Genomic DNA, 24,924 nt, shown 5'->3' with positions numbered 1-24,924 from the left:
TATCATCTTTGTATGTTCAACTTTCAAACAAATTTGTATATTATAAATATCCATAATCCATTTCCTTCCCTCAAATTTATATACCAGCTGATAAGTGAACACTGTAACCTATTTACTGGATAGCACTAGGACTTCAAGCCAGTACTACTGTTTCTGCAACATTCTACTTCTGTCTACATGGCAGTAGCCTGTGCAATTAAAAATATATTATAAGAAACAGAAGTATAATGTACTTACAGCCCTAAGACATAAGGCTTAAACTATAATTGAAACAAATATGGAGAACATTAGGTGTGTCCTAAATAATACATCTATGACCTGCATAACGTTATTCAACAGAATATATAACTGTGAAAGGGAAAAGACCTAACTTAAAAAAGTTCATATTCCCTGACGGTCCAGAGGTTAGGACTCCGGTTCAATCCTTGGTCGGGAACTAAGATCCCACAAGCTACAAGGCGCTCCCCCCATCTCCTCCCCCCACACAAAAAGTTCATAAAAGCTAGAAGTATGTCAAAGAACATGTGAGAACAGATTAAGGCTTTAATGAAAAAAAGTTTTAGCTCATGGGAACACAATCTACCTCATAACAAACAAGCCTATTATTAAACTTTAAGGTCCATTTCTAGTGACACATTACAGTTGAAAGTAAGGGACTACTTACTATACAGGACAGGTAAAAGTCACTACTGAAAGAAAATAATCACGTGGCATATTTTAATTGTTCACTAAAACCCACAACAACCATCAATTAGCACAAAAGCCAATATTCTTAAGTTTGTAGTTGGGAAACTGAGCAGCGGTTCTTAAATCTAGACGTAAATTAAAACCACTTGGGAAACTTAAAAATACTTACGCCTGGGCCTTCCTCCAAATAATTTAAATCATAACCGCTGTGGGCATCAACGTTAAGAACCACAGTAAAAGAAAATCCTTTCCCTATTAAGCTAAAGCTAGGTCTTTCTGAAAAATTATCCAATACTGACACGCTACACTTCTATTTAAAACACACCTACTGCAACCAAGAAAAGGAAGAGTCATCTATGTTTGCCTAGGATATTCAACCTAAGAAATGAGCACATAATTTTATCAATTCATTTTATCCTTAAAAAATTAAGTTCCAAAGCAAATTTCTCCAAGTCCTCAGTCTAGAACACTCAAAAACATTCATTTTTTTTGAACAAGCTTTGTAAAACTGAAAATTCTATTTTAATCTGTTACTAATTGAGAAATCAGCAACAGCAATTATATATTTTTAAAGGAAATTACTATACTTACCAATGCACTTTCTTTCTTTTTTAAAAAATTTATTTTTTATTGAAGTATAGTTGATTTACAATGTTACACCAATGCATTTTCTTTACCCATTTCATAATCAGGTAGGTTACTAACACTTTCTAGCTTAGATGGCCAAAGTCCAATTATTCTCTACAATTAGCCAATTCATTTAAACCCTGGTAATCATTCTAAACCCAAGCCAGTCTGGCCACAAGCCCCACCCCACCCCCTTTTTTTTTGGTCATGCCACATGGCATGCATTATCTTACTTCCCCAACCAGGGACTGAACCCCTACCCCCTGCAGTGGAAGTTCAGAGTCTTAACCACTGGACCACCAGGGAAGTCCCGACAAGCCCTTTTCTGTTAACCGCAAGGTCTACTTTAGAGAGGTTGTACCTGGATGACAATAACACACCAATTACAAGATACTCGTTCTTTTGGAGTCAATTTTGATCACAGGACCTGAAAAATCACTGCTTGGTATCAATAGATCAGTTGGAAACTGGATTATGTACTGCACATTAATAAACTATTTGTTCGGTCAGAAAGAAAACGCATAAACTGACAAAACAAAAAAGAGACAAAGGGACGTATTTCTTATGAAAGCATAAAAGAGTAAAATTGAAAGGGAGAAATGCGGGAAAACTAAGGGCTTTTGGACAATCAACTCCACGAGCTACCAAAAAAATAGAAAGTGGACCACTTAAAAAATATATATATTGTGTATGTATTTTCTTCAAGCATCTTAGAAAGAGAAATGCAAAAATTTCCTCATCAGTTCCAAGTTCAACACAGTACAAAGCAAAGAAACTTTTATTACTATACCCACACAATTAATGATTAAGTGTCTTGAAGTCTACCCTGGTAGCTTAAGACAATGAAGTATTAGTTTCCATAGAAAACCTGTTTTAACTTTCTAATCCTATTCAAAGAATAAAAGGGAGGGGAAAAACTCAGTATGTGCTTATCACCGCCACTTCATTTCAAATGCCATTTTTGTCCTTGGGTGAATGTACATAACACTAAGCCATGATCCAGCAACAGTTTTCTATTTGGTTTAACTAGTATCATTTAAAGAGCATAATACAGGATAATGCTTTAACAGCTATATCTTATCTGAGACAAATTTAACTTTAAGATCACGTGACAAGTAATGTACAAATATTCGTTAAGCACTTACCACTCTGTCAATCATCTTACAGTGTCCACATTACATAGCAATATTTATAACCAGAAACTGCAGTGACTGATAAGTAGATACATTATTTAGTTTGTTAACCTCTACCTGAAAACATGCTTTTTTCATTAAAAAACAAAACCCGAAAAACATAAATCTCGATTTATATGGTTTTACAATCAGGTCTTACTGAAGCAGCAGAGACTTCATTTCCTTTCTTGCAGACAATATGCAGGAAGAAGAACCCACAAAGAGCATGCTGGCAATCTGACATATTGTACTATCTGGACTACAAATAAGTCCTGAAATTCATTTGAAGAATGTCAAGGAGTTACGAGAGATTATGTAGTGGCCTTGATTTTTATTTTTCTTTACCTAGAATTCTACAAATTCTAAAATTTATCAATTGATGTATCTTTTAAATAAACAGCACCAGTCTTGCCCATTGATACAATTAAAATTTGACTTTCTCAGTTCTTAGTTCACAAGTTTATTATGAAAAACACTGCAGTGCTCTTGTGCAGTAACATCGTCTTACAGGAGGGAGGAAAAAAAAAAACAGTTCTGTTCAAAACAACTCACCAGGATCTGACAGTAACAAAGAACAACATGAGGCTGAGATTTGAGAAGGGGAAAAAAACTGAGTGCAGACAAATCATACAATTAAATTAAACAGTATCCCTGAAAATAAACAAAACGATTTCAAAACTCACAAGTAGAGGGGAGGCCTTGGTACTTAATTTTAAAAATGTTCATTAAGCTCCAATGATTGTTTGCTGCTATTCTTATCTACAGTCATGCTGAGTAAAGCTATAGCTAAATGGAAGTTAAATTGTATTCACGAGGTGTTAATGTTTACATCTTATTATCTGCAGTCTCTCAGAGAAAGCAAAGTAACTACAAATAGCGCTATGCCAGAAACTGGTTTCTTGACCAACAATGTCGCTTCAGCATGCAATGAACTGGTTCATTCTAAAGTGGTCATGGCTGTTGATGACAAGAGGCTTTGTATTTTTATATGGCACATCTTTTTGGTCCGTGTGAAAACAAGTTTTTTGAATGTTAACTATTCTCTGACACTTTGTGGAGTTACTGTTGCTCTTCCCATTTCCGTTAGGTCAATATATGGTTCATGGCAATACTGTACAAGTTTAAAATTTCGTTACAGGAAGTAGTCTGGGGTACGACGAGTAACATGTGGCTCGCCTCTGCGAGGTGCTGGGTCAAACTGCAAGCTGAAAAACAAGACATATTTGTTGTTCATACTCCAAGACATCAAAGTACTGACAATTAAAATCAAGAATATTAGTCTTTGACTCTACACATTTTTTTAACAGTTTGTTTTTTTAAAAACTGAAGTATAACTGACTTACAGCACTGCTTTAGTTCCAAAAGTACAACAGTGTTTTGAAATTTCTATACATTTCTATACATTAATTCTATACAATTAATTCTATACATTTCTATACATTAATTATATGATCTAGATAAGTCTAGTTACCACCTGTTACCATACAGTTATTACAATATTACTATATTCCCCATGTTGTACATTTCATCCCCGTGCAGATTTTTACACATTTTCCCCCCATCCAATAACTTAATGTATTAAGAAAAACCTAATCATGCATTTAATAAGGGTCTTCTGGCTGCACGCCTCCTCAAAGAACCAAGGCAACTTCAGCTAGAGGATATGCTTCTGTATATCTGTAGTTCCTTCTAAGACCATTTGAAAGAAGGATTCTACTAAATAAATAAAGTTTAAAGAGCCTAAGGTACTGTTATCTATTATCTCATCCTTAGGATATATTTTATTAACTCTACAATAAAAACATGGATTTAAAAGTTAAATCCCTAATAATTCATATTAGGATCTAGGTTTCTCTTGATGTGTTTCAAAGGAAACTTAAAAAAATCCAATTGGAATCTGGATTTAGCATAAGCTCTTGAACTGTTCAACTTCACATTAAAACTAATATATTCAAGTAATGGTAACCAACGACTCAAGTGTATATACTTACAAAGAGTATTTTAGAGTATCATCAAGTTCCATGATTGCAGCTTGGTTACCGCAACGATAACAATAGTTTGGAGCACTGAAAATCGTTACTACATTTCGGTCATGGCACCAGTTATATCCCTACAAGGAAAAGAACAGAAAATAATCCCCTATTTTACTCCCTTATTTACACAACTAAATGTGACTTCTCTCAAGAGGGGAAAAAAATATCTCCCCTTCTGCCCAAAAGGCTTTTTAAAAAGTATTGCTTTGTTTCTGGATGATTCAATAATTTTCTGTACTCCACACAACTTTTTATTTCTTTTTGCTGTGCCGTGCAGCTTGTGGGATCTCAGATCTCAGTTCCCCGACCAGGGAATGAACCCAGGCCATGGCAGTGAAAGCACCGAATCCTAACCACTAGACCACCAGGGAACTCCTTCTGCCCAACTTAAAAAAGAACCAAACGTATTTATTTTTTCCCAAAAGTATAAAAGTTGTCTACTATAAAAAGAAAATCCCTAAAAAAAATCACCGATCAGAAAAGGATAAGCTACTTCTTATATACCCGACTTTCAGTAAATAACAGCATTTCTTCAGCCTCTCTTATTGCAGTAGCCCTAAACATGATACAAGAATGAGTATATGGCCATTCCTTGTAGAGGCAGACACATACTCCTGGAGACCAGAACCTTATTAATTCTGTCCTCAGTCAGTACAGGTATTACCTGTACTGCCCAAGGTATAAAGGAGAGGCGCCTCTCGGAACTCCAGCCTCATTGTCTCAAAGCCCATCTGAACGCATGAGTTACTTTTCAAGTATTAATCACAAATTTCTTTCCCTATCTCTAGCAAAGTCAGACTTTATTGATAATCACAATACAGCTGTATTAGTATTAATCTAAATAGGACCTTAATTTTATAAGTATGCTAATCAATGTCCTATGCTAAGAATTTAGCCCATTTCCCTTTAGCTTCTTCTTTCAAATCACCTGTAATCCTATCATCCAAAGGACCACTTAAACATTTTGGTGTATTTCTTCCCAAACTCTCTTCCATACATACACATGTTAAATACATGAAATAAAACTGAGACCATAAAATATTATTTTTCACTCTCTCCCATCTTACTTTCCCAGCCTTAAACCCCAAGCACTACTCAGTCATTAAGAATTCTCTGAAAACATTTTACCTATGAATTTCATTTGGATCAAAAGTTTGAGATTTTAATTCTAGTGTGCATCTACTGAAAAGGCTAAGGCTATAATGGCAAATTCATCAGAAGAATGCATGGCATGTTCTCACTATATCATATAATTTAAAATTTCCTAAGATCTTCCTTCATTAAGTTTACTTAAAAATCAAATCAAAGAACAGAACATACCTCCATCACCAGCTGATGAGCTCTAGACACCAACGTGAGGCCATTGGCATGATTAAATGTCTCAGAAATATCTTGCCCAAAGGTGTAACCAGCTCCTCGAGGAGATATACCCCAACCTCCACGGTCATCTGGATCTGACCATAGCAAGTCACACATTGGACCCTAAAAAGCAAGTTATATTTTAGATTGCCTTTTGCAAAATTGGTTAATATGTGATCTGAGTAATTCACCAGAAGCAGCACCTACTACGTCACTTTTTGAATGGTGTTTGCTGAAAATGGTAAAAGGTTTTGCAGATAGAGTCAAATAAATAAACTACTTCCAGGTGTCTTTAAGAGGCAGCGCCTACATCAATGAGTCCCAATAGCAACAAGCCCTAACTAATTAATCTGCCTAGTGTATGCAAATTTCAATGTTAGGCAGTAGAGTTTAGTAACTAAGGCAGAAGCTCTTAAGACAACCAACACCAGTCCCAGAGCTGTTGTGATCTTGGTAGGTTTCTTAACCTTAGCTTCTTAAGAATGGGGTCAACAACAGTGCTCATATCACATGATCATTTTTGAGAATTAAACAAGAAAATACATACAATGAACTAAGTTACAATTAAATATTTCCTCTCTCTAAAAAGTTTTTTGAAAAGATTTTATTACCAAAAATAAGGTCAATACCTCATGGGGAACTTCTTGTAGGCGATCAAGTGCTCTGATGTGATCCAGTGTATCTATGGATGGTGAGAGGCCACCATGTAGACAGAAGATCTGAAAAGAGTGGTTTACAACATTACCCTCATTTAAAATAAACTACAAACATTGTGGACTAAGCTGCAGGCTGTAGCCCACATCACTCGGCCCTGTTGGTGTTTCTGTGTTCTGCCAGAACCAGGCTTGTTTCTGCAGATCTTTCTTTCTTGCCTCCCACTCTAAACTATGGAATACACTCCCTTTCTTCCTGATAAACCATCCCTACTGCACCCAAACCCCAATCAGCTCTTCTAAGAAAACATTTCTCTGACCTTACCCTCCCTCATAGACAATTATCTTCCTTCTCACAGAATTTTCTTGCAGTTTCTTCTGTGCACTGCTGCTCTACTGGGACCAGTAAATAGCTAATTACATCTCCCCGACATGTCCAGAAACAGCCCAAAAGGATGGACGGGCTACATCTTCCATCCCCCTGTGGTCCCAACATATAGTTCAGTGCCCCTCACAAAAACTGCACTTCAAAGAAAAATCCCAAAGGGATGTGAGGATGGAAAAACAAGTTACTGGCACCTAAATGTAAGAAAGCAGATTCTTGAAAATAATCACCAATGTAAGTTTCAAGAAGACCTACATACCTGCCCATCCACCAAGGCAGTGAGAGGAAGATAGTCAAAAAGATCTGTAAAATATTTCCAAACATTTGCATTTCCATACTTCCGTAAACACTCATCATAGAAACCATATACTTGTGTGATCTGTCTGCTCTCATGATTTCCTCGAAGAATGGTGATGCGTTCACGGTAACGAACCTGAAACAACAAATGTGAAATCATGAACGGCTGGCTCCTTCAAAAACCAAATAAAAATCCAGCAAACATTCTACAGGGAAACAGAATTCCAACTTTGCTGGAAAAAACATCCCACACCCCTACATCACACAAAAGTGAAATCACACCTACAGATCATTTATCCCATGGGGTATCTGCCAACCCCATTTCAACTAAAATCAAACTCTCACTACCACTAACTTTATCCCACGCATAGTCACCAGCTGCAAAACTCCATCCATGAGTTTTTTTTATTACATTATACAACCACCATTGCAATCCAGTTTTAGAACCGTTCCATTAACCCAAAAAGATCCCTCGTGCCTGTCTGCAATCACTCCCGACTCCCACTCTCAGCAACTACCGATACTTTGTCTCTTGAGATTTGCTTTCTCTAGAAATTTCATATAAATGGAATCAATACAATATGTAGTTTTTTTGTGTGTCTGGCTTCTTTCACTTAGCGGAATATTTTTTAGACTCATCTGTGAATGGATCAGTGGTTTGTCTCATTTTACTGCTCTGCACAGTATTCCATTGTATGGCTATACCATATATAGCCATATTTTGGTTTTTTATTCACCAGTAGACTGAACATTTGGATTGTCTGCAGTTTTGGGCTATTATGAATAATGTTCTTATGATCATACCACATACAAGAAGTTTCTGTACGCATATATGCTTTCATTTTTCTCGGAGAGATTCCTAAGTTTCTAATCTCTCCAACAAACTCACTAACATACGGTATTACTAGCCTTATTGATAAAAGCCATTCTAATGGGCCTGATTCTGACTTTAATTTGCATTTCCCTGATGACTAAGGTTTGAGCATCTTTTCATGTGCTTAATGACCATTTATATATCTTCTTGGGTGAAACATCTATTCAAATATTTTGTCCACTTAAAACTTATGTCTTCTTATAGGTTTTAAAAATATATATATGAATACAAGTACTTTTTTCTTAGTGATGTCTTTTGAAGAACAAAAAATCAATTTTTATGAAGTCCAATTTATCAGTTTTTTAATGGCTTGTGTTTTTGGTATCATATCTAAGACATCTTTGCCAAACCCAAGGTTACAAAGATTTTCTATGTTTTATTTTAGAAGTTTCACAGTTTTAGCACTCATATTTAGATCTATGACTGACGTTGATCCATTTGTAAGGTATGAGGTAGCTAAGTTCATTTTTTGCATATGGATGCCCAACTGTTCCAGCACTATTTGCTTAAGTTTCCTTTCCCCTGTATTAAGTCTGCTAGGGCTACCATATGAGGTACCACAGAATGGAAGGCTTAAGGAACAGAAATTTATTTCCTCACAGTTCTAGAGGCTAGAAGTCCAAGATCAAGATCAAGGTGTCAGCAGGGTTGGTTCCTTCTGAAGGCCTCTCTTCTTTGGCTAGATAACGGCCATCTTCTCCATGTGTCTTCTCATCTTCCCTCTGTATGTGTCCTAATCTCTTCTTATAAGGACACCAGTCATATTGGATTAGGGGTCACCTGTATGACCTCATTTTACCTTAATTACCTCTTTAAAGGCCCTACCTCCAATACAGTCACATTCTGAGGTACTGGGAGTTAGGACTGCAACATATGAATTTGGGGAAGGGGTGGTGGTGGCACAATTCAGCGCATAACACAAACATGAACTCTTAAAGGTAGCATATTTATTCCTCCTCTGAGCACTGGGATTCATCCTGGGCTTTAAGTGCAGGTTAGCTTGCAAGGCTACTTTCATGGCATCTAGAGTCACTGCAGAAACTTTCCATCATTTAATTCAACTCCTTCAATTTACAGATGCAGAACATAATGACCTCCAAAAATGTTTTGTAGCACTTTACATGATTCAGACCTGTAGCTTCATGAACACTTACACTTTGTTAATTGCCTAAACTTCAGCTCTTGCCAAAACCACATCTCACTGCTTCTCCAGTACTAGAAGACGCTGGCAGCCATCTTACCATTCTACATATTCTTTAAAATAAAATCATCTCCCCAAAAGTAAAGTCAAATAATTTCTTTTAAGGGAGAAAGGTCATCTCAAAAAAGCTTTTTACCATTTTGTGTTTCACCTTCAGATCTCTGTATATTTCCCAAAGCTACAACTGGTATAAAACAACATGCTTTAATTATCATTTCTATTGTTCTAGATTATGTCATGTTTAATGGCTGCAAACTATTCCATTGAGGTAAGCCATAATTTAGAAATTCACTTACCATTAGATATTTATATCAATTCTTTCTGACATTTAAGATGCTACAATTTATGTTTTCATGGAAGTAAAGCTCTTTTCCTCTTAAACTTCTTCCTCTGTACAATTTTAATTATATGATTACTGTGTCAACGGATATAAACATGCCAATATTTGAAATACTTTGCTCCTTTAAAATACTTCAAAAATACCTAGAAAGGTAATTATATTACCTCTCATATCCCAAATTACTGAACTAAAATTTCTATTTAATCAGCCTTCTAGCATTTTTAAATCATGAGGCATTTTCTTCCTTAGAAAATAACCTTCTTGTTTTTATTCTGTACCATTCCCTCATTCAGAATGAAGATAGACCTATGATTTATTAAGTCCCAAACCTGAATATCTAAATTCCTAAATGTGGGGATTTATTCTAAAAGCTAACACGCAGATGGAGAAAACCACAAATCACTGGGTAAAAAAGGACATTCAAGAGGACTGCCATACCCAGTTCAAAATGCTCAAACATAAAATTGAAATTACCTTAAGAGCTACAAGCAGAGTAACTGTTTCAACTGAGTAATATCCTCTGTCAACATAATCTCCCATAAACAAGTAATTTGTATCTGGTGATTTGCCACCAATTCTAAACAGTTCCATGAGATCATGAAATTGCCCATGCACATCTCCACAGACAGTGACTGGACATCGAACTTCTTGCACATTGGATTCTTTTGTCAGAATTTCTTTAGCCTACAGATAGAGAAAAATAAACCAAGACATTTCACATTAAAAAACATTAACAAAGATACGTTTAATTACACATAAGATATGTTTAAGTTACCCTTAATATAGCTTTAAAGGGCAGACTCAGCATAAGATGAAACTGCAGACAATTACGATCCCATTAAAATAAGGGGGCAAGACATGCCTGGAACCTATCCACCAGCTATCTCACCTCTGATACCTAGAAAAAAAAAAAATGTATCAAGATACATAGTCCCATTCCTCTCATCAGTATCATGAGTTTTAGTGCTATCAGTTGCCATCTAAGTGCTAAAGAGATCATGATTAGCAGCCATATACAATAAATGAAAATGGAGCAAGACACTCAGGTACCTAGTTCCTGAGCTTTAGAGTTCTAACTACAATGCACTCTATGATTCCAGGCTACGAGGAGAGGTTTCTTAGTCCTACTTTAAAAAAAAGACTTTTGGAAGACATTAAAATTTTGTCTGTATTTTGGGTTTTTTATCCTCTTTATATCAAAACATAAACTTCTCATTTTACAACTGTGACTATTCAATATACATGGTTTTTATGCTGCTTTCAGAAAACCGTTTGGCATCCTATGCATTCCCCCATGTAACCACAAATTCAAACATCACTTTTAAGAGCAACATAATATTCCACTCAGTAGACACTCTTTTATTCATTTCAACACACATTTATTGATCATTTATTGTATGCCAAAAACTGTGAAGAGAACTGGGAGATAATCATTCATTTGCTCAACCATGAGTGATACTCTGTGCCAGGCCCTGTGCTAGCCCCTGGAGGTATAGTGAACAAGATAAAGATAGATCATTCCCACACCAGGGCTGGGGAGGGGGTATAGGGGAACGACCACAAACAAGTAATCAATTAACAAAGTACAGACTGTATTAAGTGCCATGGAAGAAAGGGAGAGAGTAACTGGTGGAGGCCACTTTTTAAGATATCACAACAAACAAGACAGCCCATAAACACACACAGTGGAGCAGGAGAGGCAGACAATAAATAAAAGATCATTACAAAAGAAAGGGCCAAGTGCTAAGACATGCTAGAGTAAGCAGCAGTGTTCCGGGCTCACAAAAACTGAGAGCTATGAAAACTGCCTGAGGTGCAAATAATGGGCGGGAGCTACAGAAATGGGATGGGAATAGGAAACTGGAGGACATCAAACAGCGGCAGATGCAATCATGCGTATAAAGTCCAAGGAGTTAAGCAGAAAAGGTTAACATGGCTAAAGCATAGCACGCAAGAGTAGAGAAGAGAGCAGACTGGGGTGGGGTCAGGTTGACAAACTACCCTGGTTTTTAGCACCGATAGTCCTGCTTCCCAGGAAACGCCTCAGTTGTACCCAGGCAAAACATGATGACAGTTGGTCACCCAGCTAGGAAATGTAGGAGGAGAATGGAGCATGGATATGGACTGAAAACAAGTCTAATCAAAGTAGTATTAAAACAAAGATCCACTGGCAGAAAATTTGATTAGTGAATTAAGGATTTCAGAGGTAGGGCTGTGGATATGGATATCTGAGGTGTAGTAGAGCTTAAAGGCCACCCACCAGTATTCAGGGACCAACCCACTGACAAGTCTTGCCTAGTCTCCTTCCAAAACATCTCAATCCATATGCTTCTATCTTTTTTGCCAATATCCTGGTCCAAGACACCATCAACTAACCTGGATTACTGTGCTAGCCTCCACAAAAAACTCCCTGTTTCTAGTCTTCCTGCCTCCAATTTAATTTCCATGCAACAATCAAAGTGACAGTTTAAAAAATTATCACCAGATTCATTTTATCCACCATTGTCTACACAGCACCTCACTAGAACAATGCCCCACGCGCTTAATATATATTTTGAGGGAATCAAGAACTTAAACTGAGACAGGTCATCTTTAGGGAGAGCCATGGATGTCTGCCAGGACAACAGCATAAGTACAAACCTGGAAAGTGGTACCAAGTTCTCTGGAGAATGAAGAAATAGCAGGTAATAACCGCAAGGAAAAATGTCCAGGTATCTAGGTAGAGGACAGAAGCCTGAAAAACACAGGGAATTTTATCCTCAAATAGAAGGATGCAGAACCCATCCACCTGGGAGGGCTACTAGAGAAGGTACAAGACTTCCTCAGGGAGAGTCAGTTAAGCCAAGAAGGTAAAAGTAATTTGTTCTGAGAATGGGTTTAAAGTGTTTTACTTCATATACCCAATCAACATTTATTGAGCATCTTCTATTTGGGATCAGCAGTATGGAATGGTGTCCCAGAGTGTACAGTGGGAGGCTGGGTCAAGGGAAAGCAACACACTGCAATATGCGGGTGAAACTATCATAAGAGAATTGTTGCTAATGAGCCATTGCTCATTACATTTTGAGTGACAACCAAGGATGTCAAGGACTGGTTTTAAGGTAGTGGTATGCAACCTTAGCGGCACATTAAAAAATGACCTGGGAAGCTCTTTAAAAATATACAGATGCCCAAACTACTCCTCTCCCAATTAAGTCAGAATCTTTGTCTGTGGGATCCAAGCGTCAATAATTTTTTTAAGTCTCCCCTCCCTACCCTACACTAGTGCTTTCTTAGGTGCTGCCAAGTTTAAGAACCACTATTTTCAAGTCTCCAAACATTTTGGGAAGCCTATTTCAGGACATTTACCAACCACTGACATCACAAAGTTAGTTATTAATTTCATCTAACATTTTTAAATTTAGAAAAAAATTCCACTGTGTTTCAAAAAGAGATATTTCTTAAGAAATACATATAATCCATCTCCCTACAGTAATTCCAACTTCCCAATTTATTATTACTAAAAAGTGGAAGTTCACTAGGCATATTCCATTACTAAACCTGTTTGGAATTAATACCAGGACTGATGTTTTCAGCACCTAGTGCATACTAATGAAAACAGCTATGAATGAAATGATAGGTCCTACTTAAAAGAAATTTGCAGGACTCCCCTGGTGGCTCAGTGGTTAAGAATCCACCTGTCAATACAGGGGACACGGGTTCGAGCTCTGGTCCAGGAAGATCCCACATGCCATGGAGCAACTAAGCCTGTGCTCCACAACGAGAAGCCCCCGCAATGAGAAGCCCACGCACCGCAACCAAGAGTAGCTCCCGCTCGCCACAACTAGAGAGAGCCCGCACGCAGCAACAAAGACCCAACACAGCCAAAAGTAAAAATAAAATAAATAAGTTTATTAAAAAAAATTTTTTTTTAAAAACGTACTTTTGGGGGGTTTGTCTCAACTTATCAGCTCTCAGATGATCACTACACAAAATACACTAGTCCCAGAACACCACAACAAAGAAGACTGTAGACGTCCTTGTTAAAGATTATTCTAGTCAGGAAAACTAATCATAGCATAGCTTCTCTCAGACATCTCTTTTTCTATCACAGGAGTCAGGCCTTATAAATCCCAGAAGCACCTAATAGAACCCCCCTCTATGGGTCACCCAATAGGACCTCTAATGAGTCACCTTTAGTGCCTCCAGGCCTTCACCAACCATCAGTTTCAAAGATAGCTATACAACTTCAAATCTCTGGTTTAATACTCAAAGTAAATGGTACAACCAGACTCTCAAGGTAACTTAGTTAACATTAGAGACTAAAAAATTTTTAATAACTACCTTTTCACTCTCTGGTATTCTGACTCCCATAATTTAAAGCCTCATGTCACCTGAACCATGCAGAGAAGCAAAAGTAACACACACACCTCAGACTTTTGTTTCCCCTAAAACATTTTTCAGGGACTTCAAATGTCTCAGCTAATATAATTCATATTTGAAAAAAGAATTAAGATCAAGTTTTAAGAAACAGTGTAACTAGCACCATACGGATTTATTTATTGGAACCCTACTGAAATTCAGTCAAATGATACAGATTGAAATGAATGAATTCAAGGGAAGAACCTTCCTAGAACAAGGTTAAAACTGGAACAAGCAATTCCATTAATGAGAGCTTATCACAAGTAACTGTGGAAAGTTAAAAATTTTTACACCTTCCTGAAATTTAAAAATTTAGATTCACCCAAAGACCAGCAACCTTCAGGAGCATTAATTTATTATTAACATCCTCTCAGCATTCTGAGTTCGGATTCAGAAATCTCACTCTATTTTCAACCTCCTATAAAAACATCAGGTAATAAGGCCAATGACCTGTAGACTTAAGTAAGTCTTAGATATGGACCATACCTAACCACCATAATAACATGAAATTACAAACAAATCAGATTTAAAACAGACCAAAAGACCAACAGATCATCCAATCCAAGATTTTTCAAGGAAGACAAGTAAAAGAAAAAAACATGAACCAACAACAGATTTACCAACCACTTATATATATCTATTAATTTCCTTAAGGATATACAATATTGATATCATTCCTACATAACTTACACAGTAGAAAAAGCCACGCAATGCATTTATGCATTTTTAATTATTAAAAGAAAAACAAAACGTATTTATGCATTTTTATTAAATCAAGGAACCATTTTAAAATACAAAATGATTACAAGGTAAAAATTCTTTGTGTAAAATGACTGGAAAACAATGAAGTCTTAATTAACAGATTGTTTATTTCAGCGGTGAGACTGTAAGAATGCTTTCTCAATTCTGCCACACCAGCAAAAACTATTCTCATTTCTTTGTATTCCCTTACAGTTTACAACTGGTCAACATCTCATTCTGTGTCCTAAATTTTCATATTCACTGACCCAATTTCCTATAGCATTACAGTGATCATTGTAAACCACTATATAATATGCTCCTGAACAGATCTACACACGTATTACTGTTTATTTGAATTATTTTCTTTCAGGAAAATTTCAATTGTGGGCTTACAGAGCAAAACAATATTAACAATTTTTGTCCCCTATGTACCGCTGGACCTATGCCTAACTTGTGCAGTAATAAATTTAAGACTGTATCCATTCTCAGCTATTTCAGATATAAAGTGTTATCTTCTAATTTAACTGGAACTTTTAATTTCAGAGTTTGAACTTTTTATTCCATGTTTATACAGTATCAGTTATTTCTCCTCTTGTATAACGTGTCCACACACATTCTTTGAGTATTCATAGGGAGCCAAATGTTCTTAGATATTTTTCTATTAAAAATCTGATTACTAATTATAATGTTCATTAGAACTCTAGTTAAGTAAATTTAACATTTCATACTCTAATCCCAGTTGAATACATCTTCTACCAATAGAGCCATAAAGACATAAGAGATGAGAAACAAAAAACAAAAAAAAGCAATAATTAATCTTTGAATTTTACTTCTCAGTTCAAGTAAAAACTGAAGACATTTGAAAACTTTTTTAAAAAGCAAAATAATTGGGACTTCCCTGGCAGTCCAGGAGTTAAGACTCCGTGCTTCCACTTCAGGGGGCACAGATTCCATCCCTGGTCAGGGAATTGAGATCCCACATGCCGCATGGCACAGCCAAAAAATATAAAATACCTGTAGGGTCAAGCAACCATGACACACATCCTGATCAGGCATGGAAAAATATTTTTTAAAATAAAATAAAAAGCAAAATAATTAAATTTGCAAGCAAGAATCAAGCTTTTCAATATCCTAAGAGAATTTCATTTTGCTTCATACTGCTTTTATGAATCAATGGTAGGTTTCTTTGATTTTCATAACTGTGGAAAAAAATTTAAGGTTCATGATAAATTAGTGTATGTGGCTAGATTTTTATTTTGGTGTGATACATAGGGTAGGACATATTACTAGCCCTGGAAGCAAATGAATCTTTAGTTAATTGTCTTCAACTATCAAATCTTTCTTCATACCACTTGTCTTTCATTAATTATACTGATCAGATGCCTCTAATATTTTATGAAATATTTGTCTTCTTTGATTAAAATCTGTATGATTATAATACTTTCAAAGTATCATAACCCTCCACATAATGTTCTGCAAACAAGTATCTACTATTTGGTTTAGGGCCTAATGGAAAGAAAAGGTCAGGGATGAGGGATAATTCTAAATTTATATTAAGAGAAAATATGTAAGGTGATGTTTTCCCATCTGTTTCTGTAAAACAACCATCTTCACCTCTGACCAAAATGAATGACTGCTTTCTTTAAAGCTGTGTGTCTCACGTGCAACAGACTGGCCTCCATCTTTACCAACGAACATACCCATGTGCATGAATTAAACAGTCTCAATCATTCCTGCATAGGGAAAAAACGTTAATCTACTGAACTGAGAAATGTTGCTATATACACAGTTGTTTAAAAATTTTCACCATTACAATCCATGTTTAATGAGATTCAACCACTCTGGGTCTCAGTCTCCTCCCTCATCTGTGAAAGGTGACTTGGCCTAGAGGATCTTTGAGGTTTTTTTCATTACTAAAATTCTACACATCCTAAAGCACTTCACTTCTTAAGCCTTTTTAATGAAAATCAAAGCCACCCAACAGAGATAGCAGGCATTACTGCTAGTTTACAGACGATGGGTACCAGAGAAAGACAATTAACTTGATCACCACTAGCACAAAAATTCTAAAATCTTTCCTATCTGGAGTTTACTACAAGTTCAACCTCCTGACTAATCCAAAACCCTGCTACTAGAGCAAAACAACTAACAGATCCCTACAATTATACTATTTAGACAAAGCTCAACAAATAGTGAAAATAGTACATATAAAGGAAGCATAATAAATTTTGCTTGAATGGACTTCCCTGGTGGCGCAGTGATTAAGAACCTGCCTGCCAAGGCAGGGGACACGGCGTCAAGCCCTGGTCTGGGAAGATCCCACATGCCACGGAGCAACTAAGCCCATGTGCCACAACTACCGAGCCTGTGCTCTAGAGCCCGCGAGCCACAACTACTGAAGCCCATGTGCCTAGAGCCCATGCTCCACAACAAGAGAAGCCACCGCAATGAGAAGCCCGTGACCCGCAACGAGAAGCCCGCACACTGCAACGAAGAGTAGCCCCTGCTCGCCGCAACTAGAGAAAGCCCGTGCGCAGCAACGAAGACCCAACACAGCCAAAGAGAAATAAATAAAAAATAAATTTAGGGCTTCCCTGGTGGCACAGTGGTTGAGAGTCCACCTGCCGATGCAGGGGACACGGGTTCGTGCCCCGGTCCGGGAAGATCCCACATGCCGTGGAGCAGCTGGGCCCGTGAGCCATGGCCGCTGAGCCTGCGCGTTCAGAGCCTGTGCTCCGCAATGGGAGAGGCCACAACAGTGAGAAGCCCGCGTACTGCAAAAATAAATAAATTTATATATATAAAAAATTTTTGGTTGAATGTATTCCAAAAACAAATGCACACTGTCACAGTTAATAATACTGACACTCCATAACCTGTGTGTGAACTACACTTTGCATGACTATCTAGGTAATGTTTGTCTTCCAGGTGCACTCTAGAACAAAGGTTCTCAACCTTCTTTCAGGCCCCTCAACAACAGAAAGGTAAAAATTCCCATTGGTGGTAGTAACTAAATGACTAAGGCAGAGGTGGGGACAGGGTGTGCCAGAGTGACTGGCCAGCTGGTCATGTACAGTTTAGAAAACACCCAGATGCAGATACATACGTCTCTGTCACTGCTTTGTCTATCCATTCCAAACCACAATACCAATATATCAGTGGCAATAGCAACCTTGTATTGTGAAGAAATTAAGCTGTTAATCCCAGACTGCTCTTCACAGTTTTTTCAGACCCCACCCCCACCCCCAGCCATTTACTGGCAACCAGACCTCTCTCTGTCAGCCTCTTCTACAACTTCTGCTCCAGAAGCTGAAAGAAAACCTATTTTAAACAACAAACAAAATCTTTCCCCTTCCCAGTTCTAGTTCATTTCAGATCTCACTTGTGTAGGAGAGGGCAGGTTGAGGGTTTTTTCAGAAAAGGATGGTAATGTGAAATGGGTAAGGAAAAAGGTGAAAATAAGAGAAACAGGTCAAAGTATAAAGAAAACATAAGGGGTGGGGGGTGGTTCTATGCCTCACATAACTTTTCCTACCTCTCCTCAGCGCCCTCAAAAAAGACCCCTCTCTGGGACTTCTCTGGTGGCGCAGTGGTTAAGAATTCACCTGCCACTGCAGGGGACACAAGTTCGAGCCCTGGTCTGGGAAGATCCCACATGCCGCGGAGTAACTAAGCCTGTGAGTGCGCCACAACTACTGAAGCCCGCGCGTCCAAAGCCCATGCTCTGCAACAAGAGAAGCCACCGCAATGAGAAGCCCGCGCACCACAACAAAGAGTAGCCCCCACTCGCCGCAACTAGAGAAAGCCCACGTGTAGCAGCAAAGACCCAACGCAGCCAAAAATAAATAAATAAATTTACAAAAACAAAGAAACAAAAAACACCAACCCTCTCTACCATGCGTCAACCCAAACCCAATGTCTCCTGGTTTTCCTAGCTTATCTCCTCCAAACTAAACAAGCAATACTCCACAGGTAACTGACAAACCTGACTTACAATGAGATAGGGAAAAAAAGAACACCAGACTACTGTTAACTCAAATGCTGTCCCAGTGCCCATCATTCTTTCTATAGCATGAGTTTCACCTTAGTCCTACTGCCCATATTTGCAGACACAGAACTCTTGGCTCTGATAGAGAAAACAAAGGCAGAATGGGACAGGGGGTGGGGGGAACTTGTGTGTCTGAAGAGAAGAACTGTTCACCTTTTTGGTGTTTCCTCATTAAGTCAACTCAAAACCAACTGCACTACCGCTTCATGCCTGGGAGATCACAGAATACACACAGGCAAACAGCCTTGACTGTGGAAGCTATGAGGATAAAAAGAAAGGCATTTTAACAAGCTTAATGAAAAATTTAAATATCAGTTACATTTTATTAGAGTATTTTAGAGCTTGGTCTCTGGATCATGATTTACACTATCTGAGAATACATAGAAAATTAACTGGGGTTTTCATCTCACTAATCTTATCTGCGAGGCAAATGCAGTTAGCCACGTCCAAATTGAAAAATAATTACTGTTTCCTCCTCCAGGAGAGAGTGGGACAACAGTATGTGACATGAATAGGAAGCTTTAAAGAACAAAAATTATGCTTTCTTTTACAGAGCTGTTAATTCTACAATCCAGTCTGGCCCCAATTCATCTGTGTCTTCATTATTAACACTACCTCAGAAAAGAGAAGGGGGCTGTGAAGCAAGACTAAAACATTGGGCTTACAAACCATAAACCTAGGCAATCTCAATTTAACCCCTGTAGTCAAGTCACTTTATCTTTCTGAGCTGTGGTTTCCATCTCTAACTGAGGATAACTGTCTCATAAACCTGTTAAGAGAACTGTGTATGTGAAAGTATGATGACAACAATATTCTGTATCATGCTCCCCCCACAACTGCTTGTTCTCAATATTCAAATTACCTTTATGGAAATAAGCCAAACCACCTTTTAAATTAAACACACATACAGACTCACAAAAATATATTACCCATTTCATATAGGAATTTAACCTTGGCCAAGTACTTGCAGGTCATCCAACTAGCAGGAAGACTCATGCTGCATTTTATTTATAGTGCTTGTACAGCAATGGAAAACAGCATACCTAGGTAGAACTCCTTTGGAAAAAAAACCTGGCTATCAAACAACATTCTCCACAAGTTTGGTAAGACAAGAAAGCACAAAGCCAAAAATCATACCTAAATGAAACCACTGCTGAACATAACAAAAGACTGTTTACTATAGTTAAAGCAAAAGCAAGCTGATACTATTTACTTCTTCCAATAGGTAGATGGAAACATACCAGTCCAGTTATACAGGTGTAGTAAATGACTACAGACCTGTGACTATAGGCAAAACTGCTTCACTCACAGCAAATTTTTAAACAACCAACAAATTATGATCCCCAAAATGACAAGGTATATCGCACACACAACAACCCTGTCTTTGATATAGACTTTCATCACATCTTGGGGGGAAAAAAGCTTAACTAATTAATAACATAAAAACCATATTCACCCTTGTCTATAAACACACTTTCCTTCTTATAATCAAAAAATAATCAACTATTATCAAATAGCTATCTCCACCAAGTATCATTTCTTTAAAAGGAACAAAAGAAAGAAAAAAAACCTATTATACTAATGAGAACTTTTGCTTCACTAAAAAGATTTGTACAAAAGATGTTTCAAGTCATGCACCCTATCTTATCCCATAAACCTAAAGAGCTGCCTTCAAATTAACTTAGTCTGGACGGTTAATAATGCTCCAAAAGTTGGAATACTTACAAGTTAAAAAGTTTGAAGGCTGTGTGATAGCCCCCCAAAAGGATTCATGTTTTAGAAATCTAGCTTCAAATATTTTCTCCCTTTTTTTGGCTCTAAGAATTAAAATCTTGACACAGTAGATGAGCAAGGGAGATTTAAGCATAAATTGATTAACCTCACTACATCTTAGTTTTACAAACAGGTGGCAAACAACGACCATTTACCAGATGGATCAAGCTTCAGCCACCCCACTGTAACTCCAGTATTATCTTCTATTGTCTCCAACACAAACCCTCTACTTCTGTGTTCCATCTACTACTGACTTCCAACTAGATTCAGGCTCCTTGAGAATAAGCATGATTGCTTTTCATTCATCTCATAAAAGTAAGCAATCTTGGATATCCAGTAAGCATTCAATATTTAAACACAGAGTACTAATTTAAAATGGAACTGTATAATCTAAGATTAGAAGGAAACTTGGAACATCTATTTTAATTTTAGTTTATAGACAGGAAAATGTGGACCAAGTGAAGTGGTTGCCTCAAGGTCAATCACAATTAGTTAGTGGCAGAAAGAGGACTAGTGTCCCGTTCTAACTCACAGTCCAGTGGTCTTCCAATTACATCACTGCTCTCTTGCGATGTTTTCTACACAAATGACTAGTCATCTAGCCAACTACTGACTCAAAGTCTTATACAGAGTAAAAACTCAACCTTAAAAGTCATTAAAATCATCACTTATAGTACCTAGAAACTAAGACCTAACACTATACATTAAATAATTTTTAAAAGCCTATTTCTAAACCTTTAAAACAAATATTATCCTCATTTGATGGAAGCAAATTAAGGATCAAGAAGCAACAAAAGACTACAATGCTACCATTAAAATTCAGCTCCAAGAGATTATGTGCCACCTCATCAACTAATAGGAGAGTTTTGTCGAAGCATGGGATAAATAAATCTGAGTTAGACTCACTTAAATTGCAATTATTCACAGAACAGTTTCTGAAAAAGCCGGTTTTAGGGCATATACATCAAACTCATGAACATAATTTTCACATCAAGCCACAAACAAGTCAGCATAATTGCTTTCTAATAACTCTTCACTAATACAAAATGCTAATATGATATTCCACAATTCTGTGGAACTAAAAAGAAATGCTGCAAAGTTAATTTTGAAAAGGTAAATTGAAACATTCATGGTGGAGCTCATCATTTTCTCTACTTAGGAAACTGAATTATAAGACAAACCCAACAGGCTATCTGTTTCCCCAACTCCTTGGAAAAAACAAATCAGAAATACGTAATTTAAAACGGCCTTACTAAAATAGACTACAACATTCCATTTTCAACACCTGTGAGATAAATTATTTAAACACTAAGCACAATATCTGGGATACTGTAAAAGCTCAATCGACAGCTATTCTTATCATTACTACCACTATTTAAAGTCACAAATATACAAACAACTTTTCCAAGGAAAAGCCAGGATACAAAATTTGCTTACAGTTTGCTGCTCGTTTTAAAAAGAAATGGCAAAATGCCAAGTACGTTAGACTTAGAGAAGCGTTTCACACTACCCAATTTGAGTCGGCATATAAATCATAAACCGACACTTGATTTCCAATCCCAAAGCTCCTTATGTAGTATGACTCACCAAATTCTCCATTCTTCCAACTATGATAAATAAGTTATACTCCTCCCTATGACTACCACCATGACATTCGTAGAAACTAGGTTAGAAATTCATTTTAACATTCTTTAAAAACACGCTTCAAATAAGTCTCTGGAAAAGATATCTCGGTGAATTTAACACAAACCACCCAAGATAGTGCTAAAGCTGTGTGACCTTTAGAGAGGTCCTAGGATCTGGTCTACAAGGGCCGTTCGGGGAGCTTCTGGACAGCTTTGGACCTAAGAATTAGGTCTGAGTACAAGTAAAAAGCCTCTTACTCACCTGAGTCCCAGGCCCCACTCCCAGGCCATAGAACTCAAGTCCTCTTACCCACATCTCAAAACCGTCCCCAACCCTGACCCACAGGGTCTCCGCTCCCCACAGCCACCTCGCCCCGCGCCAAGACCGCGAAGCTCTGAAGCCCCGGAGTTGGGGCAACGGCGCCATTTTAGGCGGCGGTGGTAACGACAACCAATCCCTGCGCGAGAGGCAGAGGGCGCCGGGTCGCCCGGGAGCCGCCGCCGGGCCGCGCCGGGCGCCGGTCTGGGAGGCTCGGGGGGCCGGGGCCTCCGCCATGTTGCACCCTCCCCATGGCCGCCTTCTTCTTTGCGGGCTCGGCCCGCCGCGGCTTCCGCATCCGAGGTGCAGCTCACCTTCTCGCAGAGGCTCTTGACCTGGGACTCGGAGAGCTGCTTGCACTCGTTCAGCTGCTCGACCCACTGGTCCAGCTCCTTGGTGAACACCTTCTCGTCCATGATGCCACCCGCCCGAAACGGCTGCCGCTCCGCGCTCCTCCCGCGCCGCCGCCCGCACACGGGCCACACACACACACCGCCGCCGGTTCCCGGGGTACTTGTGCGGGTACTGGCGGTTGCTCGGCACTAGCGCTGGCCCGCTGGCTCGCCCCTCCGTACTCGGCCACCGGCCGCGGCCGTCCTCCGCTCACTCTAGCCCCAAAGCTCTGCTCTCTGTAATGGCGGCCGCCGGCGTGGTGACGTCACGCCCGGCGTCAGGAGGCGGCGGGGTAGATGGGCCGGGACCAGAGCTGCGCAACTGCAGCGCCAGCCCGGATCAGCCGCCAGGCTGGAGTGCTAGGGACCGAGGCGCAGGCGCAACGTAGCAGGCTGGTAACAGACACCTTAGCCTTCAGGGCGTTGTCCTCCAGAAGGGAGAGGCCGAGGGGGAAGGGAAGACCGAGACCGAGCAGGGGCCAGGCTTGCAGCTGGGAAGTAGGCTAATCCCAGAGCAGTACGTCCTGCGCGGATGAGGCGCGGACGTGGCGCAGGCGCACTCGGGGTGGGAGCGTGGCTCCTTGCTGCTGGAGACTTTTTCTCTAAGGCGATACGCTTCGGCTCTTCACGTGGCGACTGAAATCAAATCACGGAAATTAGAAATGCGGCCCTATGCCTCCTCCGTGATACAACACTGGAATTGTGTGGGATTCCTGCATCTTGGGGGCAAGAACGGGCGCCGAGTGGTAGCCTGGTTGGAGTGGCCACCTTCGCCTCCGGGCGCGGCCGGCACCTTGTAATTAGGTCACTCGTAGGCGGAGGAGGGTGTACCTGTCGGGGGAGGGCCGCGCAGTGCACCTGACTCACCCGGCACACACCTGTCCCCAGGCCTAGATGTCTCTTCCGGCGCGATGGCTGGGGCCTCGTATCTCTCCTGGCTTGCGCACGCCCTGCGCAGCCTCACCCCTTGTACCCAAGGTGTGCGCCTTCCTCCTACTCCGGTTCCTCCTGGGGAGAAACGCTCTCCTCCCCCAACCCCTGCCCACTCGGGCCTACTTTCTCAAGGGAAGGCCGCAAGGAGATAGATGCACCCGTCTTGCCCGGGACCCGGTCGTGTTAGAAGCGGCAGTGGTCCGCGCTTTAAATAAAGCTCGGATACCCTAGGATCGGACCTCTGTCTGGCTGTGAATCTCTTTGAGGTTTGTGAACTGTTTTCACATTTCGTCGTCCTTCCCTTCACAGAAATATTTGGCTCCGCAGAGTGCCAACTATGTGCTAGATCCATGACTAGGAGACAGAAGGGGCATCCAAACAGACACGGTACCCTACCCTGGTGGAGCTTGTATTCTCCCAACGGTACTTCCTAGGATGGTCTGCGGATATGTAGGCAGAAGAGCGATTATGATGTCCACAGGACCTGAGAGATAGAAGCTTTACAAAAGACATTAAACCTTAAAGGGCAAGGCAAGAGGTGAACCTGGTCCCTGTCTTCTAGACTCCTTACCCGCAATAGCAGCCAACCCAACTACTCAGTAGTTTGCTGGAGGAGAGCTCTCACTCTGCAGCCTTGGCCACATCATCCTGACCAACAGGCTGAAGAAGGCCCTAGAGGCCAGAATAAGCCAATGGTGGGACTGAAAATTCTCCTTCATCCAAGACAACCTGCTTGACGAGGCTGACTGGCGTGGTCTACCCGGGCTGGAAATTGCAATTCTACTTTCTCAATTTCTGACTATGTTTTGCAGTTAACGTCCCCAAACACAGAGGAATAAGAGTTAAGACTATGTGGAATCAATGAGGAAGAAAATCATCACTTGGTGCCCGTCATTATAAAGCTATGCCCAGGGCTTCCCTGGTGGCGCAGTGGTTGAGAGTCCGCCTGCCGATGCAGGGGACACAGGTTCGTGCCCCGGTCCGGGAGGATCCCATGTGCCGCGGAGCGGCTGGGCCCATGAACCATGGCCGCCGGGCCTGCGCGTCTGGAGCCTGTGCTCCGC

General features: G+C 39.6%; 1 protein-coding gene across 1 annotated transcript; it reads right to left on the bottom strand.

Moving 5' to 3' along the window:
- Nucleotides 1-1,524: 1,524 nt before the first annotated feature.
- Nucleotides 1,525-23,169, bottom strand: PPP2CA (protein phosphatase 2 catalytic subunit alpha). Its single transcript, XM_082835490.1, has 7 exons — nt 22,850-23,169; nt 10,103-10,312; nt 7,176-7,349; nt 6,508-6,597; nt 5,840-6,001; nt 4,478-4,596; nt 1,525-3,691 (listed from the first exon to the last, which is right to left on the bottom strand). The coding sequence occupies exons 1-7, from the start codon at nt 22,949-22,951 to the stop codon at nt 3,619-3,621; spliced, it is 930 nt and encodes a 309-aa protein (XP_082691616.1). The 5' UTR covers nt 22,952-23,169; the 3' UTR covers nt 1,525-3,618.
- Between the last annotated feature and the right edge of the window lie 1,755 nt (nt 23,170-24,924).

The sequence above is a fragment of the Leucopleurus acutus genome, assembly GCF_964270905.1.
Source record: "Leucopleurus acutus genome assembly, chromosome: 3".
Lineage (NCBI taxonomy): Eukaryota > Metazoa > Chordata > Mammalia > Artiodactyla > Delphinidae > Leucopleurus > Leucopleurus acutus.
This window is presented reverse-complemented; position numbering and strand designations above follow the sequence as displayed.

What these genes read in the sequence shown, in the direction of transcription:
- PPP2CA (XM_082835490.1), bottom strand. Translation starts at nt 22,951, where the DNA reads ATGGACGAGAAGGTGTTCACCAAGGAGCTGGACCAGTGGGTCGAGCAG. An exon ending in TCAAGAGCCTCTGCGAGAAG is followed by an intron (nt 10,313 to 22,849) that starts GTGAGCTGCACC and finishes CTCTATCTGTAG; the next exon opens with GCTAAAGAAATTCTGACAAA. An exon ending in CTGCCTTGGTGGATGGGCAG is followed by an intron (nt 6,598 to 7,175) that starts GTATGTAGGTCT and finishes CACTCTTTTCAG; the next exon opens with ATCTTCTGTCTACATGGTGG.